This window comes from Dermochelys coriacea, chromosome 9 (genome assembly GCF_009764565.3).
Source record: "Dermochelys coriacea isolate rDerCor1 chromosome 9, rDerCor1.pri.v4, whole genome shotgun sequence".
Lineage (NCBI taxonomy): Eukaryota > Metazoa > Chordata > Testudines > Dermochelyidae > Dermochelys > Dermochelys coriacea.
Window position 1 is genome coordinate 74,452,477 of NC_050076.1, and position 22,898 is coordinate 74,475,374.

At 38.1% G+C, this 22,898-nt stretch overlaps 1 protein-coding gene across 7 annotated transcripts in view; it reads right to left on the reverse strand.

Annotated features, from left to right (window-relative positions):
- Positions 1-22,898, reverse strand: part of DACH2 (dachshund family transcription factor 2) — a 511,793-nt gene that overhangs the window by 253,218 nt on the left and 235,677 nt on the right. For all 7 annotated transcript variants that reach the window (XM_043492054.1, XM_043492056.1, XM_043492052.1 and 4 more), the window contains exon 2: positions 1,006-1,121. In XM_043492054.1, the coding sequence (XP_043347989.1) occupies positions 1,006-1,121 (116 nt within the window). The remainder of the gene's footprint in view (positions 1-1,005; positions 1,122-22,898) is intronic.

The window sequence follows — 22,898 nt, forward strand, 5'->3', positions numbered from 1 at the left end:
TATTGACCCAATAGGTCAAGAGAACTGAAATTCTTCATTAATTTTCCCACTTTATGCACAATGGGACATGGGGAGATTTAAGGTCCTGATCCCGGAACTTCTTGTATATGGGTGGACTGCTGTGTCCATGCCCCACTGAGCTCAATGGGACAGTGCAGCAGTCCACCCATGTGCAAGAAGTTGCAGGATCAAGGCCTAAGTTACCATGCTCCAGGCACTCCCTTATGATTGCTAGGCTTGTTGAATATTTAAGTAATTGGTTACATTTTACTGTATATTAATTAAGTTAAGTTGTGGATTGTTGACCTTATTATCAAATAAACATATGCATATTACACCATCAGTTGGTGGCAACAGTAACCAGAAGCTTCACTGAAGTTTAAATTCTTTTTGCTTTTAATTTACATTGCCTTAAGTTACTGAATAGAAGCAAAACACTGTTAATTATGTAATATTTTTGGTATATTTATAGTCAACAGTTACATTGTGACACTAAATTAAGAGAACAAATACAGAACATCATGACCATCTGCATTTGGTTTTATTCATCCTTTTGATAGCCACGTCTTCCATAGTTAGTGTGACCAGTTTTATATCTTCCTAACCTATACGAATCATTTTATAGCATACATATTAGCCACCCTGTTTATATCCCATGAGAACTAAAAGTCACATTCACCAGAAAGGAAGAAACCCACACTTTAAGACCCTTTAAGACAATAGCTAATTTTCTCTGAGTGTTTTTTTTCATAATAAAATAATGTATTTAATGGAATTTCCTGCAAGGAAATTACAATTAATAAAGAACTAAACTACAAATCCATTAGATTTTAGTCACTGCAGCAACAAAACATAGTTTTCATGAATACTCAAAAAATGCAATAATGTAACCTCTGGTAAAGCTTGAAAAGCCCTGAAGGACATGGCATTTGGATCAATATTAGTTTATTTCAACTGCTGTGCAGTATGAAGAGACCAGGCTGAACATCTGATGGATTTTATTACCTGTTGGGGAGATAAGTCCTGGTGATAACAGGCCTGGGACTCCATGGGGCAGAAGACGTGCATTTTCTTGTATTGCAACTCCCAGAGAGCGTTTAGGGGGTCTTCCTGGCCGTGAGCTGTTGAAATACAAATTGGATAAATTTAAATTTATTTTCTTTTTGAAATGTTTGCTTAATACAGGTTGTATTGATTTGTATTATAAAAATATGAACCATCTCTCTCTCTCTCTCTCTCTGATATTTTTGCCTAGGAGAAAAGAACTACTTGTGGCAAGTTAAACATAACAAGTGTTATACTGTACTCAAATGATCCATCAGTGAAATAGTCCGCATGTACACTTGCAGAAGCATGCACTCAAAGTTATATGGAGTGACTGTATATTAAAAGGTAAAGAGCTATGAGAATTTTAGAACTAAATCACTAGGCTGGGAACGAGGAAATTCTGACTTCCAATCCTGACTCTGCTACTGATTTTATGTGAGGCCTTCAGCTGGCCATTTAATCATTGTTTCTCAGTACTCTCAGTACTCTGTAAAGGGAGACAATGTGCTTCACAGTGGTGCCACTAAAATTAGTTGATTTATCTTAACACAATGCTTTAAGAAGATAACTACACCAGTAGTAGGGATTATTTTCCAGATTGCTGTCACCAAATTGGGGCCTTAGCATGTAAACTGTGATAGGATGACCTGAATCCTCTCTGGGGCCACTGGTACACAAACATCCCACCAAAAACCTTTGAACTAAAATAAATAAATAGAACAAATAAAGAAACCCACAACACTACAAGGATCTAGATAACCACTTAGCCTATCAGTTAAATTACTATAGCCACTTAAGAGTGGACATTACTACAAAGTGTGGTTTAAAAGGTATTGGGGGTGGAGACTGGAGGGGGGAAAGAGGGCTGACAGGAAACTAAAAGGAATGAATATATGTTGCATTCAAGTCTTTTGGTTTCTTGCTTTTCAGTCCTGGTTTCCCTTCCTCACAGACTGATTGGTGTTTTTGACTGCTATGTAAGGACTAAACTAACAATGTTGGCCTAACCTATCAAATTCTCACATTTTTCACCCTAGCTGGAACAGATTATGAATTGTGGTTACAAGTTTTAATACATAATGTAAAGAAGTAAAAGATATGTATATTTATCTATTCCATTCCTCCACTCCCCTAACACAGTTTTTGTATCTGGACTATCATTCTGCAGCTGTCACCACAATAGAGATCTACAGAGCAAAAGCCATTGGAATCATTCTTTCCCAAGCCAAATGATAAAAATATAAGGTTCTAATGTTTGCAAAGATATTGCCGCTTTTCTTTGGCAAAAATACATTTTACTCAGCTGAATAATAGAGCTTTTGACAAAATACTGCGAAACACTGTATAAAATAATCAAGGTGCAAAAATAAATGGGGTTAAAATAGAAAACATATCCAAAAGAGACTTTTGCTTCACGAAGAAATTTCAGTTAAAGTCCACTCTATCAACTTTGCAGTGGCAAAGCTCTCCATCAGTGTAAGACAAACTCTGTGTTTAAATGAAGACAACTTCCAGCACCACTACACAGAGGTACCATTACCCTGTTCATTTTTCACACAATGTGCTAGTATTATTTTGTTTTATTGTACATCAAAGTAGCACAAAATCATTTTTTCTGGTTTACTATTTCAGTCTATAAACCTCCCCGCTCCTGTTTTTAGCTTTGTTTTAGGCAGTTTTGAATTTCACTTTATTCAGTGCATTTTCCCTTTTGTGTTTGCCGTTTTTTAAGGAATCCTATCACCATACTGGAATGGTTCTGAAACGAAATTTACTGTAATGTCCAGAAAATCATAGAGTATGTGTATATATATACACACATACACAGAGAGAGAGAGAGTATGGCACAGGAAATTTGGACCATTTTTCTTTTATCTCTTTGCTCCAAAAAGAATAGTATTAAGCAAATTTACTGAGTAATCTATATAATTTCACGCTATATTCTGTCCTGCATTTCACTTCTACTACAACGTCATGTGATTGGGAAACCTCCTCACTTTGCTAAATTCAGTTAAACCTTTTTCTATTTCACTAGGAGTACTTCTTCCCATTTTTAACGGATCTTAAATGTAATCGTCTCTCAAAATGTGCAGTACATACAAAGTGTCAAAAGCATGCTATTAAGGTATACTAAACCATACATTTTCATGTCTAATTTACCTATTGACTAGTCTGTTTAGAGAAATTCAGTATATTTCATATAAAAGTAGGATCCTCAAGTAAAATTAGGCCTAGATTTTAGGCTTTGTAAAATAAAAACAAATTGTTATTGTTTGATTTATAAAAATATACATCAAAAGGTGCCTATCTAGCATTTTAAGTGCTTTTGATATAAATTACAACAACCAAATCAACTTAAATTAGCAGCTCTGCTCACTGACAGCCCACAACAAACCTCAACCCTCAACAGAACATTTATAAAACTTCCCACCTCAGCCTCAGTTAGCAAGTGTTTTACATAAACAGGATTTTAAGAAAAAATCTTTTAAAATCTAAAGAGTTTTTGAGGAAGGGAGGATGACGGTTGGATTTTTATACTGATCCTACATTTTTGGCAATGTGTAATTTTACTCACATGAATAGTCACTCTGACGGGACTACTCACAAGCCTAATTGTTTGCAAGGTAAGATCCTTAAACATTTTTCAGTACTGTTTCCTATACAGGTTTCATAGGGGTAGCCGTGTTAGTCTGTATCAGCAAAAACAACAAGGAGTCCTTGTGGCACCTTAGAGACTAACAAATTTATTTGGGCATAAGATTTCTTGGGCTATAATCCACTTCATCAGATGCACAAAAAATACAGTAGGCAAGTATAAATATACAGCACCTGAAAAGATGGGAGTTGCCTTACTAAGTGGGGGGGTCAGTGCTCACGAGGCCAATTCAATCAGGGTGGATGTGGCCCATTCCCAACAGTTGACAAGAAGGTGTGAGTATCAACAGAGGGGAAATTACTTTTTGTAGTGACCCAACCACTCCCAGTCTTTATTCATGCCTAATTTGATGGTGACAAGTTTGCAAATTAATTCCAGCTCTGCAGTCTCTCGTTGAAGTCTGTTTTTGAATTTTTTCTGTTGAAGAATGGCCACTTTTAAGTCTATTATTGAGTGTCCAGGGACACTGAAGTGCTCTCCTACTGGTTTTTGAATGTTACAATTCTTGATGTCTGATTTGTGTCCATTTATTCTTTTGCATAGAGACTGTCCAGTTTGACCAATGTATATGGCAGAGGGGCATTGCTGGCACATGATGGCATATATTACATTGGTAGATGTGCAGGTGAATGAGCCCTTGATGGTGTGGCTGATGTGGTTAGGTCCTATGATGGTGTCCCTTGAATAGAGATGTGGTTAGAGTTGGCAACAGGGTTTGTTGCAGGGATTGGTTCCTGGGTTAGTGCTTCCTGTTGCGTGGTATGTAGTTGCTGGTGATTATTTGCTTCAGGTTGGGGGCCCCATGAAAGCTTATGCCCAATAAATCTGTTAGTCTCTTACTTTCACAGTTCTCACCTTATTTATTTTAGTGACATTATTCTGAATTTGCAATAGTCTAAATAAGATCAAAATCAAGCTCATTGTCTCTAATTTAATATTAAAGTTTAATTTAAATATTACTGTCTAGCTGCTATTCATCATTGCTTGCTCCTCACTCATTCCACATCTGCCAAAAATTCTATATGGAATTTTAGCATTACATTCAATAAGTCTGCATGAAATTAACCTCACTACACCTGAAGTGGGGAGTGGGGGTGGGGGGCACTGGCATTATCCAGGCTTGTGTGAGGGGAAGGAGGTCAGAAGCAGCTACAAAAAGGGTATGTGGGGGGTCAGCATGGCGACACTGACTCATCCAGTGGGAACATAAGTGCGGAAGGCGTTAAAAGGGGCAGGTGCCGGTGTTAGAATCCCTTTCTCCACGTAGCAAGCTAGGCAGCATCCACCCTTCCTCCCCTCAAGATGGCAAATATCAGATTGATTAGGACCTGCTGTGGGCATTGCACTAGTCATTCCTTTTTAAGGGGACTGAAATTTTTCTGTCACCACCATGTTGGCTTAGGTGGAGTGGGGGTTTTTTGCGTTCCCCACAGCAGATTTCAGGGAGGGCTTATTATGGTGAGTAGGGAAGAAAGTTAGGCTATGATGTTGCAACTCACTTTGTAAGCGTGGGCAGATGTCCAGTACAGGTACTCCATAGGGAAGGCATCCAGTGGCCAGATAAATGGCCTGGTAAAAGACTTAAAAAGGAAGTGCTGGTTAAAGGAGGGGTCAGGGCGCCTATGATTGATACAGCAGGGAACCAACCCCCCCCTCCTTTTTTTATAGCCCACCTTAATCCTTCTACGGGGGGGGGCAGGGGAGGGGTGGTTCGATCCCAGCCTTGGTTTGGCTGGATGACCTGGACAGAAAATGAAAGGAGGCTGGTGGAAGCCCTGGGTAGTTATTTGAATGAACATGGATTTGTCTCCACTGTACACTTTTATCTGCCAAGTGATCCCAGACATCTAATAATAAAGTTGTGGCCTGATTAAATCCATATGAAGTGTCTCCTGCCCTTCTTTCAATATAGACAAACAATCCTTTATCTTCTCAGCTGGTATCAAATTCATAGCACTAAAGTGAAGATCCATTAAGGTAACAATGTTCTACAATGAAAAAGTCACTGGGCTAATTTATTTCTTTACTATATATTAAAGAAATCAAACTGAACGTAAAAATATCTCCTGTGCTAGAAACTCTGGAATCAATTTTTGTCTTTAAATCTATGATACCACAGTGCCTTTTCTTCGATATTTTAGACGACAAAGGCATAGTTCAGCACTGCACAGCAAAATACACTGAATGCCAATATTAGAGCTGACAGGAAAATGTTTGACTTTTCAGTCAAAAATAAAAAATTCATAGGTTCATAGATACTAAGGTCAGAAGGGACCATTCTGATCATCTAGTCCGGCCTCCTGCACAGCGCAGGCCACAGAATCTCACCCACCCACTTCTACAAAAAACCTCACCTATGTCTGAGCTATTGAAGTCCTCAAATTGTGGTTTAAAGACTCCAAGGAGCAGAGAAGCCTCCCGCAAGTCATCCGTGCCCCATGCTACAGAGGAAGGTGAAAAACCTCCAGGGCCTCTCCAATCTGCCCTGGAGGAAAATTCCTTCCCGACCCCAAATATGGCGATCAGCTAAACCCTGAGCATATGGGCAAGATTCACCAGCCAGATACGACAGAAAATTCTTTCCTGGGTAACTCAGATCCTATCCATCTAATATCCCATCTCAGGGGATTAGTCCTATTTACCCTGAATATTTAAAGATCAATTACTTACCACAATCCCATTATCCCATCATACCATCTCCTCCATTAACTTATCGAGTAGAATCTTAAAACCAGATAGATCTTTTGCCCCCACTGCTTCTCTTGGAAGGCTATTCCAAAACTTCACTCCTCTGATGGTTAGAAACCTTCGTCTAATTTCAAGTCTAAACTTCCTGGTGGCCAGTTTATACCCATTTGTTCTTGTGTCCACATTGGTGCTGAGCTTAAATAATTCCTCTCCCTCTCCTTTATTTATCCCTCTGATATATTTATAGAGAGCAAAATTGAAATATTACAATTCCAAAATCCATGACTGTGCCTCACAGGAGATGCAATTCTGGTGCCTCATGCTCCCATTGTCCTCTCAGTGCTAGGATCCCTGATCAGACTACATTTCTCATGAGGCATCAAATTCTCCCTACTTGGGAGGGGACATCCCAGGAGGTAGCATATCTGAATCAACATATTTTGGACATAAATTGAAAACTTCAGTTTTTGAGCATTTGCTAGTTTGATATTAAAATCAAAACGTTCCATGGAGAGCAGATACTTTTAGTAAAAAATTATGTTTAACTGAAAACTTAATTTTCTATAAAATCATAGTTTAGATGGAATATTTTCAACTAGCCCTATTTGATATACTTAATTTACTATTTCTCTAAGTACTGCTGGCTAATTTCTTGGGATAACCCAAGCCCCATTGGAGGCATTTCATTGTTACCAACCCTCACAAATTTATCAAAAGTCTGACACTATTTGGTGTTTTTTCTTGAAGCACCAATTCCAGGAGTCAAGTGATTATGTGGGAATCTCAGCTTTGTTGTTAAAAAAAGTAAGTTTCTAGCCCTCATGTCTGAGTAGAAAAGTTTGAAAAACATGCCCCAACTATACACTGGAGGCTCAGAAAGGAGAAGGCAAATAAAAAGAATTACAATTTTTAAAAAAAAAAAATCCCATGATTTTTGGGGAGACCTGACTCATGACTTTTTGATAATTTGGGATTAGAAAAACTGACATTTTTATAATGCTTTTCTTAATTCTCTCACCCCAGGCTCGTTTATACCCAAATTTTTGGTTTATGAGGGGTCACTTTCCCCTCCTCCTTTTTTTCTCTCTCACTTAAGTAAAGGAATACAGGTTGGAGGTGCAAAAGAAACATTCTGTACCTACCCATTAGTCCGTGATGATAAAGGGAGCTGAAAACATGATGAGGAAGCTTGGGCTCATATCACAGTTTCTCACACATTCATAAGCCAAACAATCAGCTGAAAAATATTTTTCTTCTAAATATATTACCAACTGGGGGTTTTTCCCTTAGGCTATATTTGCTGCCAGCCAATCTCTGAAAACAAGAGGTGATTCATTTGATTCTAAATTAGATGTTATTTCACTTAGGATGACTAATTCAGAAAGTTGTGTTGATTCTGTAGATAAACCTCAGAAGGATTTGTGTTGTAAAGTAAAAAAAAAAATAATCACATTCACAAGTCGTGAACATTAAATCAACAACAAAAGTACTCAATAAAGAACTTTTTTTTTTGAAAACTTGAGCATCTCAATGATTTTTCAGGATCAGGTTCAATAACCATACCATATTTCTTATTCATTAACATAAAAAAATGAACTGACCAATAAAGTTCGAGGAGAAACCTTACAGATTTCAACTGTATTCATATTTCTAAAAATTTTTACAATCTCAGTAAGTTAACTTCAAATACTACTGTTGCCGGTTCCATACTTTCCATCAGGAGGGTCACTGTTTCTTTAGGAATTATCATGATTTTGAGAGTATCATGGATTAAGTTTAAAAAACTATGGGTAATTTTTTTAAAGTACGAAATTACTTAAACTAACAAATAGATTCAGTCAAAAAGGAATAGATTTCTTTTTGAGATCTCAGCTTCAAAGTTGCAGTTTCCAAACATCTGTTATATTTCTGCTAAACTCAGATTAGTTAAGAGGTTCTTGTTTAATTACTATAATTAAGCTAAGGATTTCTTGTCATCCAACTGCCCAAAAAGAAGGCATCTGTAGAAGAAGAAAATGAGGAAGCAGTAGAATATTCAATCTTACACAAACACAACTCACTGCAACATTTTTTATTTTCTGTATGTTTGGAACTGATCTTTGACAGCGTATACTAGAATTTTGGGGGAGCGGGGAGTGGTTACAAAGTTATGTGACAAGGTGTTGGAAATCAGAAATTAGTGTAACTTTTTTTTTCTTTTCTATGCCTGGTGAGAGCTAATCATTATTCCCTTTTTCTTTTTTAACATATATGTAGTCCCTTGGTGCCCTGGGGAATATTTTTACAAGGCCACTTTTATAGTTTTGATAAAAGTATTGATAAGCTACATCTTCTTTAATGTTCTTTTATGTTTGTTATAGACAACTGCATATTTTGTGATGTTTGCAACTTTATCAACATTTTGTAAACTATAATTCATCAGTGGAAATTTACAGCAGATCACACTTGAATATGACAATGATGTCTGCTTGTGCTTTTTAATGTAAGAGATTTACTAGAATCAGAAATAAATTTCCATATTAATCAAGACAAATAAACATGCTGATTTAACTAGGAAACTGTTATTTGGATGACAATTTAATCAGATCAGGTTGAAAGGTCCATCACTGCTGCATCCTGTTTCTGCTAAAATATTGATTGCGTTACTGATTTCAGTAATGCTTTATTTTACAGAGCACAAATAACCATGTAATTACTCTTTAATGAATGGTAATTGCTTGCTGGCAATTATTTGTTAAGTTTTGCAGTTTAATTACAAGTTTATGTATGCTCTGTAAAATAAAACAATATTCTATATTTTAGTCGTTCTGAAGACTAGGTGTATAGGCTGTCAAAACCACAAAGTTAATTATGAAGGTACAAGTCTGACAAAGCCATAATAATATTATAACTATTATTAAAAGGATCAGATGAATCTTTGAATGCTTCAACTTTACAGAAGTATCATCAGATGTAACATTTGTAAGATTAATGGAGGAATACTGTACCACAGAAGCATGATTTCCTCTGGGGTCTAGTCCACCATTTAGCATAATTTATCCTGATTTGCCTTTCATTCTCTTGGATTTTTAAGAGAAACTGAAATAGTAACCTATTCCCCTGAGAACAAAGAATAAACGGACTAGAAATATAATTCAACAGTACTTCATATTTCTGCAACTGAAGTGGATTACCACCATTACATTATCTTAGCAGTCTATAAACTTTGTAGACTTGGCAGTTAGGTAGATAACAAGAAAAAGCATTATGTCTTGTAGTGTCAATGATATATAACCCATTCCATGATACATTTATTGTGAGTTATGATAGATGAGGAACCCAATACTTTGATCATTAAAATTTTGAATTTTAGTGTTATACTTTTCATTTGTGTCATTAACTATTTATGAATTGTCAGCAATTTAGTGAAAACTGTGCTGATTTTGTTTTTTCAAATGATACCCAGTTAATAAATTAATTATTGATTCCATGAGACTATAAGCCATTTGATATAAAAATATGCTACAGTTTTGATTTAGTAAACTTTCACATGTATCACAGATTTCTTCAATAGTAACATATTTTATTGGGCTTCAAGGAAAATTCTGAAGCAAGTATATGACAGGCTGTGTAAATTGCTCTGAATATAGTAGCAGTAACTCTGGTACCAATATTTGCTAGTGAAAAACCATCACAATTGGTTTGCTGAAGTTGGAACAGTAACCACAGATTCATCTTTCATTTTCCTTATACATCACTGGCATTATTAATCTATTCCTTCAGCCCTGGAAGGTGTCATCATTCTTGTGTTAATTTATTTGTATAAGTTGAGAAAAATGTGAAAGATAAGAATTGTTAAATATTATTTGGGGGTTTTACCAATAAAAGCAACATTCTTGCTACCTTGAATAAGAAATGTTTATTTTTAGGACTATAAAGTTTTTAATTGCATCATGGATAATAATAATAATCTCTCTGCTCTGGCATTTATTACAACATTTCAAAGATGCCAATAGTAGTTAAACACTACTTGACCTTTCAGTGTTTAAGAAGAGAAACAAATTCTGACCTCACTGCAACCTGATTCTGTCTCCTCTCTGTTGGCAAACTGATCACTTGTCTAACTATTGTTCTACATTGTATTAGCAACCAGATCAAAGGCAACAACAGCCAATTCAGCAGCAGGGAAAAAGTCATCCATACAAAAAAGGCAATTAACATTAATCATATATGAAGTTGTTTGAGAACTAGATGTATGATAACTAGATCCCTGTCACTATGACAACTTGCATAGAACAGGTGCTCATTTTAAACTGGGACTCTCAGCACCACTCCTGGCAGCCTCATCCTGACTCTAGCAGACAAGAGCAAGTTGCCAAAAAAAAAGTTACCCTCCAAAGGGTAACCCCCATTGTTTTCAATTACATTTTTGCTTGAGTAAGGACTTCTGGATATAGCCTTAACTGAAGCATATAACTCATAACTATAAATAGTGAAAAAAGAATATCTAAAGCTAAAATCCACAAATTTTGGTATCACAGAAATAGTTCTTTAATTATTCCTTCTTTATTATACTGAGGTTCATATTAAAACAAAAGTTCCTTAACATTATAAAATTGTTCAGAAAATGCAGGAAAACGAAACACAGACACAGAGGTGGATTTCAAGCTGCAGGTCAGAACTTCATTAACTGTAACATTAGAGGTTGGAGCCTTGACCATTAATATATCTCCCCCCCCCCAAACACACACACAAAAAAAAGCTACCAGGCATTTAATTAGGTCCTATGTTTGGTTAAATGGTGCACGGTCATTTAATCTATGAATCAAATTGGTTTCTTTTAACACAATTGCATACCACACTGTACACCAGCTGTAGGTTACAATAATAACAATGATTAAACTACTACCTTTCCCCATCATTTTTTAAAACATTGCTAACAAACTAACACCCTAACAAATGGAGCTTCCATGTTGTTGTGAGGAATACAAAATAACCAACCAGATATCTCACCAATCTCAAACAGGTGGAAAAAAATTCTTCCTGATCCCAAACAGGGCACTCTAATCAGATTCACAAAAGAATCTGGAAATACCGTCCTGATACTACTTTACCTATAGGCATAGTTGCCAAGTTTTGTGAAGCTGGCATTTTATGTAAAATATGTAATTATCTAATTTGCATATTTGCAACTAATTTGTATATGCCCATAAAGTTATTGGCCTCTCTAGAAACTATTGCGATGTCTTGGTGAGTTTGCAACATGGAAGCTGGAACTGAGATTACCAAATTTATTTCATACAGGGTCATCAAACATCATTAGATGGGAACAATTTTTAATCCCTGTTGAGTAAGGCTGGATTCATATTGGTGACCTACAGACAAAAAGCTCCAAAGATCATTAGTAATGTCCTAAGGCATTCAGTCCCCTAATAAGTGTTCATGTTATACCTTTAAGAATGAAATTTGTTTTCTGGAAAGATACATGTGACTGAACCAAGTCATCACATTTTTGGCAGGGTGTTCTACTCACTGAACACACAAGCAAATTCTCCCACCCACACACTGCTCTAAGCCTTCTTCAGCCAAAGGCTATGCTGTGCTCCACTGTTTTCTTAAAGGGACAACATCCATTAACCAAATACAAACACTACAAATATGACAATAAGCCAAATATTAGTGCAACATCCAAATTTATCTCTAAATCTGATCTGCAACATAAATAATTTCAACTATTATTCCAGGGTCTTCACACTAACTTAAACATACTTGCTCCATGTGAGTCATCAGTCATGTCTGAACCCACAATGTTCAAAATTCACAGCCCAGAATTTTATCCTTCAGCAGTAGGAGTCACTGTAGTGGGATGCATAGTGTTAACTTCCATGAGGAACAGCCCATAGAGGGAGAAACAAGACACACTTTATTACTGGGTAACAGCTATTTACAAACTAACACTAGAACTTTGGGTTCAGTTACTGACCCTTGGAGCAGAGTATGGCCTAGTGGCTAGAGACAGCATAGCCAAGGGTAACATTGCCCTTGCTGCTTGGTTCACTTGCAGGGTGAAACTGGCATCTCTGGATATAAAATTATGAGTTTCTACCAGTGGAGCTAAAGGACTATGCCTATTACTACGCAGGCAGTGGCAGACTCAAACCTCCATATGCAGACTACCGGTTACAGAAGGCAAATATCCATACCATCTTAGCAGAGTTTAGACAAGCATATAATTTGACTCATTTCATCTGAAAGGTAGTATGGCAAAGTAGAAGAGACTTCGATCCGGTTTCATTAATGGCTTGGATTCTATTCCCAATTCAGCAGGTAGTGACCTTATCCAATCTTTCAGTCATTTTATCTGTAAAATGGGTGAATGACAGTTGCCTCTAAGAAGATTGGAGATGGGTGGGTATGTAGAACCTTGGCTAATAAGTGCCATGACATGCACAGAAATATTAAATGAAGTGAGCTGTAGCTCACGAAAGCTTATGCTCTAATAAATTTGTTAGTCTCTAAGGTGCCACAAGTACTGCTTTTCTTTTTTTAAAAACCATCAGTAGAAGAGTCGGGGTTATAGTTCAATGAACCTTCCCCTAGACTAGGCTATAGAGTATTTACACGAGAAAGGTGGGGGAAATGTCTCGCGTCCAACATTTCCAAAATGCATTACATTTCCCCAGTTGTGTAGAACTGGGTTACAGACCTGCAAGACAACACTTGGCAGGTCTGTAGAGGACAGCAAGGTGGAGCAGCAACAGCAGCAAGATGGATGCTGTGGACACAAGACAACCTTAAATGATAAGCAGGAGAGTGGGGAGAGCCAATCAGCCCTCTTGTCCCCCTCCCCTCCCAAATTGGCCAACAGACGACCTTAGGGCAGCAGCAAAGCCTTCCACTTTCTCCCTCACCTCTGCACAATCCCCACGTGCATGTCCTACTCCTCCGGTCAGGACCCCAGAGGGTGGCCATCCACTCCAGTTCAATCAAAACCCTCTGCCTGCTGAGATGGGGTGGGGGCATTGTAGTTCATTGTCTCTTTTTTACAACCCCATCCAACTATATTGAGGATTTTTTTTGTTAATGTTTCTAATTTCTATATTTTATTTTATCTTAACAACTAAACCTGAATATATCTTTTCTCATTAATACCATTGGTAACATCTTAATAAAGATTCATTTAATTTTTTCTTTGTCAAAAAGAGAAAGCTGATGGAACATACAATTTAAGGGTTGACTACTTACCTGACAGAAAGTATAACTGTGAAGCTATTGTATATTTCATTTACTTGACCTACTAACAATATTACAACCCCAAATATTAGAAAACCATGAATCAGGACCTCAAAATTATGAGACTGGTTTAACAACTGTTTGTTTGTTTGTTTTAAAACAAAACAAACAAACCCATTTTCATTATTTTTATTTGCCTTTTAGTTTTTGACCCTTTAAGTTTATATTTGAGTCATGTTTTCAAGTTTTTCTCTGCAATCACAAAGGCTAGAATGTTACTTTAGTTGGGGGATTTTTTTAAAGTATAAACTTGAGATTTTCTCATAATTACTTGATTCCAGAAGCTGTGATTAAAAAGATTTAAAAGAGGGTTGGCAACACTCTTACAGCTGCCTATTGCAGTAAAAGGTGATCAAGACCTTGTGCTAACACCTTCAGAAAAGATTTTTGTGCAATACAGTCTAGCTGTACAATATACTGATGTCCTACATTCACGAGAGGACCAAGTATTGATGTCAATTCAGTCAAGTACGGACTGTGAGCCCAGTTCTGCTCCCACAGGAATAAATGGCAAAACTCTTTTACATCAATGGAAGCAGGATTGGGCATTTGAACACTTAGCGCATACAACAACCTTTAGATGTTAAGAAATTAAGTATCTTTGTCCTCCCCTAGAGCATCTGAACATCAGAATTTTTGTAGAAAATAAATGTTGGTCTGACTCAAAAAGCCTTAGCCAATATAGCAATTTGGAAAAGTACTGTACATGATATAAAATAATGTAAACAGATCAAACTTTCAATAAAATGAATATTTTAACAGAATGTCTCTGATAAGACCCACCATTAAAAGATCCATATACTGCCAATGTTGATTTAAGTATGCCTTAGATATTAAAACTGGCATGTGCATGTATATGTCATGACATAAAGATAGAGAGATATAGACACACAAACTTTTTATAGATACAAATTACACAAATTCATGACTCATTTCTATGTACCCTGTGAAAAAGTCTTATAGTATTCAGTACAAAATAATACATTTTATAGGTTTATTTAACCATCTTATAGAATTTAAAAGACTGCTGGTTAATCTAATAGGATAGTTCAAAGAGCCAACAGAAAAGAGATCACACTCTCTCTCAAATTATATCAGTTTATGGAGTAATGTCTGCACAGTCATATTGGGTTTATTCCTATTAAATTCTATAGGTCTTTTTGACAGAGCTACAGTAGAAAGAAATGCCTAAATACTCAGTATTCAAAAGGTATTCTTCCTCTTTGATTATTACCAAAAATCACTCTAACTCTGAAAGCCAGACTCACATTGTTAGACGGTGAAAGGCTTTTCACATTTGAAAATTTAAACTTTAAAAATTTTTTATGACAGGCATTTTAAAATATCTTCTAAACCACGATAGGAATGTACTGTCTAGAGGCTGGAATTTTACATAACTATTTTCTAATTGCATCTGACTTAACACAGAACAACTTGAGCTCAACCAACATAAAGCAAGTTCATTCACTTGCCTTCTTCCTGTCAGATGACACTTGGCATATTTCCCTTGCAATGCCAAATGCTTGGTTAAAATGCAGAAAAGAAGAATTGAAGCAGAAGTAAAAGACAATACGTCAGACAAAGAGAAGAAAATCACAGGAGTAATTAAATCACCAGGGTAAGCGTGTGCTTGTCTATACAGCAAGTTGCACTGGTTTAACTAACAGGTTTCAGAGTAGCAGCCGTGTGAATGAAGACATCGGATGAAGTGAGCTGTAGCTCACGAAAGCTTATGCTCAAATAAATGTGTTAGTCTCTAAGGTGCCACAAGTACTCCTTTTCTTTTTGGTTTAACTAAATATGCGATTTTAAACTGATGTAGTTAAACCTGTGCAAATTCCTGTATGGACACACTTTATTTCAGTTTAAGATTGCATTTATTTTCAGGTGAGTCCATTAAGAATTGGTGTAGGCTAAACTGAAACAAACTATTCTTAAACAAACATAAAAAGTATCCACACAGGGGTTTGCAACAGTTTATCTACTGATTTTAAATCAATTTAAAAACTGATTCAAGTTAAACTAATGCAACTTTCCCACATAGACAAAGTTACTATGCTAATACTAAACACCACATTATTTTGTGGTTACTACATTACAGCCTACAGTATTTGACAATAAAAGCTAACAAAAATAGTAATAAAACTATTATAGTGCCATATGCCTCATGAGATTGCACCATATATATAATGAGATTTGCCATTCTAAAAAGCTTAGGTAATTCGGAAAGCTATAATAGAACTCTTGAATTGTGAATCAAAACTGAGCTCTGAACCATTTGAGGTTTGCCCATCATTAGGCAATTTGCATTTACATTACCTTGTTATTTCCTAAAATACCTGTGTAATCAGCATGCAATTAAAAAAAACTATAGCACTGGCCTCCCAAAAATATGCACTTTTTAAATATACTATTTACTGTAGTTTAAAATTCTAAGGGACATTTATACCTGTGTGGGGGAGCTCTGCACTGACCTAAATAAACTTCAAAACAGTCAGTCAGGATATGGCACCATAGGAGGCTCAAAGCAGCTGGTTAGCTAGTCCACAGTTTTGTTCTGCAGTAGTACAAAATGCAACAGGGATCTCATATAAATGAGCCCTTGCCCGATTGCCGCCCCCTGTGGAATCACAGAGCTACTGGAAACTTCAATAGCCTTCCCTCCCTCCACAAGACTGACTTGTGTGGAGGAGGACACAGGAGCATAGGAGACTCAATCTCTAAAATGTTACCTGTGTATCTATGTGGATGATTGGAGAGGGCTGTGTTGATATTTGATTTCAATGGGAAAGCTTTCTTTGTCTGGACAGCAAAAATCTATTAATAAGAGTTAAGATAACTGGACCAGAGAAAACAGAAATAATCTCTTTATTAGTGCAACTGGCACACAAAAAGATATTCCAGTGCACAATCAGATTTATACAAGAGAGTAATGCAAAGATTTACAAGAAAGCTGAGCAGTTGCAAGTCTATTTGCAGGCTAAGAACTTGAGTACTAGTTTTTCAAGCACCCCATTACACATCATGTACTGTAGTTTGAAAATTTTGGAGGGAATATTTTTAAACCAACCTATGGGATCACCAAACATTAGAAATTATTCTTTTCAATTATGAATGTCTCAATTTCTTTTACACTCTTACCAGCATAATTTATAAGCTATACATAATTGGGTTCAGCGCAAATTTGGAGAAACAATATTATAACTGATTTTGAATTGTTGCTTTTTTGCATTAATGAAAGCCACAATAAAATTCAGTCCAATGAAACATGTCAAAATATGTGACCATTTAAACCTGCTATCTGTAGAAAAAAATAAACTCTTGACAAATATTTAGAAAATTGTGGATCAAATGATGCACATGAAGCACTAATTTTAAATCAGTGGCGTGTCCTAGTATAGCGGTACAGTATTTTTAATAGTAGTTTAATATGGATGTTATGGAAATTGCTCTTCCATTAGCAGTTTTTAACCTCTGAATCACCAATCTCAGTGTTTGTACAACTTTTTATGGTCTCCTCTGTGTTAGGAAATAGAATGAAGTTTAAATTGGACAAATGAAAGTGTATTAAACCCTGTGCACGGCTCTGTCCATGTGGCTGTGTTGATTACAGCCTAACTCCCTGTATTCCCTGCTTTTCTAGTGTCTTCTCTATAACAGTCCCTCCAGAACACTGTTTCTCTGATTCTAGTTTCACTAATCATGATACATCTTCCCTATTTTACAAACATTTTAATATATAAACACTAAAAGAACACATAATCAATGCACAGGCCCTCACTCTGTGTCCCTTTGGTTAGAGGTTGCTAGCACATAGTTGAGTGAGAGTTTTGTCTTTACCCCACACTGAGCTGGTTACATAGTCTTTGAGATGATTTGGTCTCTTCAAAAGGCCACAACACTGGGCAGGACCTATCTGTCTCTCCCTGTCTCAGAGTCTAGTAAACTCTCTCTTTCTATGGAGCCTCCTCCCGCCCTGTGGGGTAGGCCTCCAAACAGCTCTCTGTCTCTCCATTCTGTGATGATCTCTGTAGTCTTTCTGGGGGGGGTTGTCTGCTGGCTCATGTTTCCTGTTCCTTTGGATCATTTGTCCTCTCTCATTTTCACCTCATATGACCTGGGTGCCACTGTATCCATCACAACTCCTTTACTCCACTCCTTCTGGTGTCTCTCTCCTGCTAGATCTTCACAGGAGTGCCTGTCTGCAAGGCCGGTAGGTCCTTGGCTGATCTGTTGTACTCTAGTGACTGTTTTCTCTCATTGTTGATCATCTCAGAGCGGTGTCTCCATCCTTCTGGCTGCCAGGTCTTCCCTTACTGGTAGCAGGATTTTGTCTACTGTCCCATCAGTGGCTGCACTGGATTGTTTTGGCACCCCCTAAGATGGGGTATTCCTGTGTGCCAAAAATACTAAGAGATCCAAACCAGAAAAAAACAGCCTTGTATAATTGTCTCTTAGCTGTTTTCACAATTGACTCCACTATAATATTATTCTGTGGGTATGCTAAGGTGTGGTGGTCAAACTCCCATTTGCATGCAAATTTCCTGAATTTTTCTGAGGCATATTGTAATCTGTTGTCAGTGAATACAGTGACTGCAATGCCATATCTTGGAAAGTAGGGTCCTCCGTTTGCCAATCACTGACTTGCTTCTGGTATCAAGCATGGCATCAAGCTCCCCAAAATCTGAGTATTATTCCACTGTAATCAAGTCCTGCTTTTCCTTTAATGTAAATAAGTCCACTGCTACCTTTTCCCATGGTAGGGTAGGCAGCTTAAATGGTAACAGAGTCTCCTTCTGCTTCAGTTATCATAGAACCTGCAGATATTACACCCTTCTAACAAGGAGCGGAGTTGTGTATTCATTCCTGGCCAGTAAACACACTCACAAGCTCGTCAAAGACAGCTGTCAATGCCCAGGTGTGAAGCCTGTATTTTTTTTCCATGAAAATCCTTACATGATGCAGGGACTGCCTCTGTTGGCATGTCTCTGTCCTCGAAATATGATTCAATCCTACATACTTAGTTAAGCTTTAATTTAAAAATATAGCTCTGCTTCTATCGGTACTTGGCTTTTGTCTTCTGGCAACTCTGCATATTGCTGTCTTGACTGCCATTAGTTTGATGTCATTTTCTGTAGCCTCTTTGACTTACATCAGCTTCGCTGTTGAAACTGGGAGACAGCGTGGCATGGTTAATGGATTCAATATCCTGATCCCCTTCCCCAACTTGCTGATACTAGGTATATATGCCCTGTTCAGGGTGTCATCTAACTCCAGTAACTCCTGGACAATATCTGATCTCTACCTGGTAGTACTCCAGGTACATCAACATGTGCTGCAATCTCTTTGGAGCACTAAGGAGGGGCTTTGCCATTATTGTCTCTAGGGGGTTGTAGTCTGATTACATTCTTAATGGGTGGCCATATGTACACTGATGGAATTGCTCCACGCCAGCTACCATAGTCAGAAGATCTTTTTCTATTTGGGCATACCCCTGTTCAGTCTCTGTCAGGTCTCTGCCTGCTTGTAAAACAACTAGGTGCTCCTGAAAAAGAGCTATATCCAAGTCTTCCTCTGAAGCATCTCAATGGAGTGTCATTGGCTCTCCTGTTTGGTAGTACTTCAAGACAGGGGCATCCATTATAATTAGTTTCAGCATGTCAAATGCTTGCTGCTAGGGATCTACTCAGTTCACTCAACATCCTGCCTTGTGATCGAACATATGGATTCCACAAATGCAGCCAGGTCTGGACAGAACTTGAACAGGAAATTTATCATTCCAATGAATTGCTATATCCCTTTCACATCCACTGGAGTTGGCATGTCTCTGACTGCCTTTATCTTGCTGGGTTCTGCTTTCAGTCCGTCCAATGTGAGTAGGTTTCCAGTGTATGTCACCTCATACTTTTTTTTACATTTTTTTCTGCGTTGAGTTTTATGTTCTTGTGCTTTCATTGCTGCAGAAAAGCTTGCAATTTTCTGACATGGACTCCTTCACCTTCTCTATCATTTCTCCCTTCACCTACAGGATATCATCTGCAATTATTTTCAACCCAGGCAGTACTTCCAGGCCTTGGGTGAATCTTTTCTGGTACTGAGGTCATGCCCATTGGCACACACACCATCTGTAGCAATCAAATGCTATTGCTAAGGTTGTCAGCATGTTCAGCTATTTATCCAGGGCTATGTGCCAGAACCTGTTATTCACATCACAGACTGTAAACATTCTGACTTTGGAAAGTTATGGCACGCTGTGGGCAGTGGCATCTTTTCAATGCCCTATTCAGTGTCTTGAAGTCTATGCAGATACATAATTTGCCTGGCGGCTTCTTTACTATCATTATGCTGAACTGGTCTCTACAGGTGCTACGATATCCCTGCTCTGAAGACTTTTACGCTTTTGGCATACTGGATTATGCTGTGCCACTGGAATTTTCCTTTGTGGTAAGCACACAGGTCCACCGTGGGGCTTACTTCCAGTCTCAGCTTTCCTTAGAGGCACCTGTCACCTTTGAAAATATCCCCAGTATACTTTTAAACTTGTCTCCATTGTACACTGAAGTCCTCTTTGGCTTCTTCTGACAGTGCACCCTGGTCATGTCCATGATGTGTATGACTATCTTCTCCAAGAGGGGTCTGTGCTGCTTACCATCCATCACCACAAACTGAAGTTGGAACTATCTGTTATTTTTCAGGTTAGTTACTATGAGGTCACATTTTCCTAGGCCTCCATTATGCTCTCCTTGTACATTATTACATTGCACCTTCTCTATGTAATTGGTGCATCTGAGACCAATTCACCCTAAGGAATCACGCTGCACAAGGCTCCGCTATCCAGTTGAAATAGCACTGGGTTGTTTTCCTATTAATACTGTTGCATACATGGAGGTTGGTATTATCCCTTGTTGCTTTCTTGTCATGACAGCTTGAACTTGATGTGTTCTCAGACTCAAGGAGAATCATGGTGTCATCACCACTGACTGATGTGCCATCCCTTTCTTGACTGAATCTTTCTGAGACCTTCCTCTTCTCTTGCATACACTATTAACATGGATCAACTTGCCACATTCCTTCCAATGCTGTCTTAGTATGGGACACTTCTCCTTTAACCACTCAGCCAGTCTCCCACAGAAAATGCATCACACTATGGATACTGAACAGTGGCCACCTGCTCTATTTTGCTGTTGTCTCATTGTATGTGATTCTGGGGGTGTTGTGTGCTACAGGGCTTTCATCCTTTTTCTTGAGGCTCCCTCTCCATGCCCCACCTCTAAGCGTCTGTCTAATGTGTGCCTTACCAGCACAGACGTTCCTGCAGGTGGTGATCCCAAATGCTGCAGACTATCCTGTCCCAAATTAGGGTGTCTGTCAAGTCCCCAAAATTGCATGTAGCGGCCAGTGTGTGTAAGGCAGTAACATAGGATCGTATCCCCTCCCCTATGGATTGGGCTCTAACGAAAAACCAGTATCTCTCCACAGTTATATTCTGCTTTGGGGAGCAATAGGTCCCCACGGCTCCTAGGACTGTTGTGAGGCTTGCGGCAGTGATAAGCTTCAGAGTGGTGCAGACCTCTCTAACTTTTTCATCAATGAGATGGAATACTAGTTTTCCTTTCCTGCTGGTGCTGTACTCCTGCATGTACAAGTCTGTGTACAGCTCAAACTCCCCCTTCCACTGGGTCCATTGCTGAGCTAGGTTTGAATCCACAAAATCCACAGCTCTAGGGGCTTCACACTGCACTCCATGACTCACACAGCCAGCCGCTGCACTTCAGAGAACTCACAGCTCTGATGGCCACCTTGTTTCATTTGCAAAACGTAAAAGTGGATGCAGCTGAAGCTGAACAAGTGAAATGTTAATAAACTGTGGCCATTGCTCTCACCATGTGGCTGTGTTGCTTTCAGACTAACTCCCTGTACTCCTGTTTTCCAGGTGTCTCCTCAACAACAGTCTCTCCAGAACATTGGCCCTCTGACTGCAGTTCCACTGATCATGATTCATTAACCACCTCAAGTTAATTGGCAGTCAGTTAACTCAAGGCAAAAAAGCATTAACTATGTTGACTTTCACCTTCCTGAAATTTGTGATGCCACCATTTCATTGATTCTCCAGCCATCACAGAGTCTGTCAGGGTAGACAAGACAAGAATTTCTACTGTAAAAAAGAAGCGGGGGAGGGGGGCCCAAAACTTTCAGCTCCCCTTAACAGAACAAAGAAGGGCACAAGCACAATTTTATTTTTCTTTGCAGGTTACTTTCAAAACCATCCTCGTAAGTCACATTAGCTCACACAGTACAGTCAGAGGCATACATCAAGCATACAGAACATAGCTAAAGTCTGTGTTCATCAACTACCTATGATTTCCCTTTATACATATGAGATGTAAAGCTAGGGTGACCAGATGTCCCATTTTTAGAGGGATAGTCCCATTTTTGGGACTTTTTCTTATACAAGTGCCTATTACCCCCCCACCCCCTGTCCCGTTTTTTCACGGTTGCTATCTGGTAACCCTATGTAAAGCTGAATTAACTTTTACTGAACAAAGATCTCTGTGTAAGCTCAAAAGCTTGTCTATCTCACCAATAGAAGTTGGTCCAATAAAAGATATTACCTCATCCACCTTGTCTCTCTAACTTTTACCGTCATTTATTTAGAAGTACAAATTAAACAATAAAATCTACAATTAAAATGGTATTAAAAGATTTTACTTTATTTCTCCCTCCCCCAAAAAGTCCATTATTTGTGTACGACTTTTAACAAATCATTCATTCACTGAATAATATTTATGACAAACATAAAATAAAACATCTCTATACTAACATTCCACACAAAGATGGACTACAAGCCATCAGGAACAGTATCCCCAATAATGTCACTGCAAACCTGGTGGCTGAACTTTGTGACTTTGTCGTCACCCATAACTATTTCACATTTGGGGACAATGTATACCTTCAAATCAGTTGCACTGCTATGGGTACCTGCATGGCCCCACAGTATGCCAACATTTTTATGGCTGACTTAGAACAACGCTTCCTCAGCTCTCGACCCCAATGCCCCTACTCTACTTGCGCTACATTGATGACATCTTCATCATCTGGGCCCATGGAAAAGAAGCTCTTGAGGAATTCCACCATGATTTCAACAATTTCCACCCCACCATCAATCTCAGCCTGGACCAGTCCACACAAAAGATCCATTTCCTGGACACTACGGTGCTAATAAGCGATGGTCACA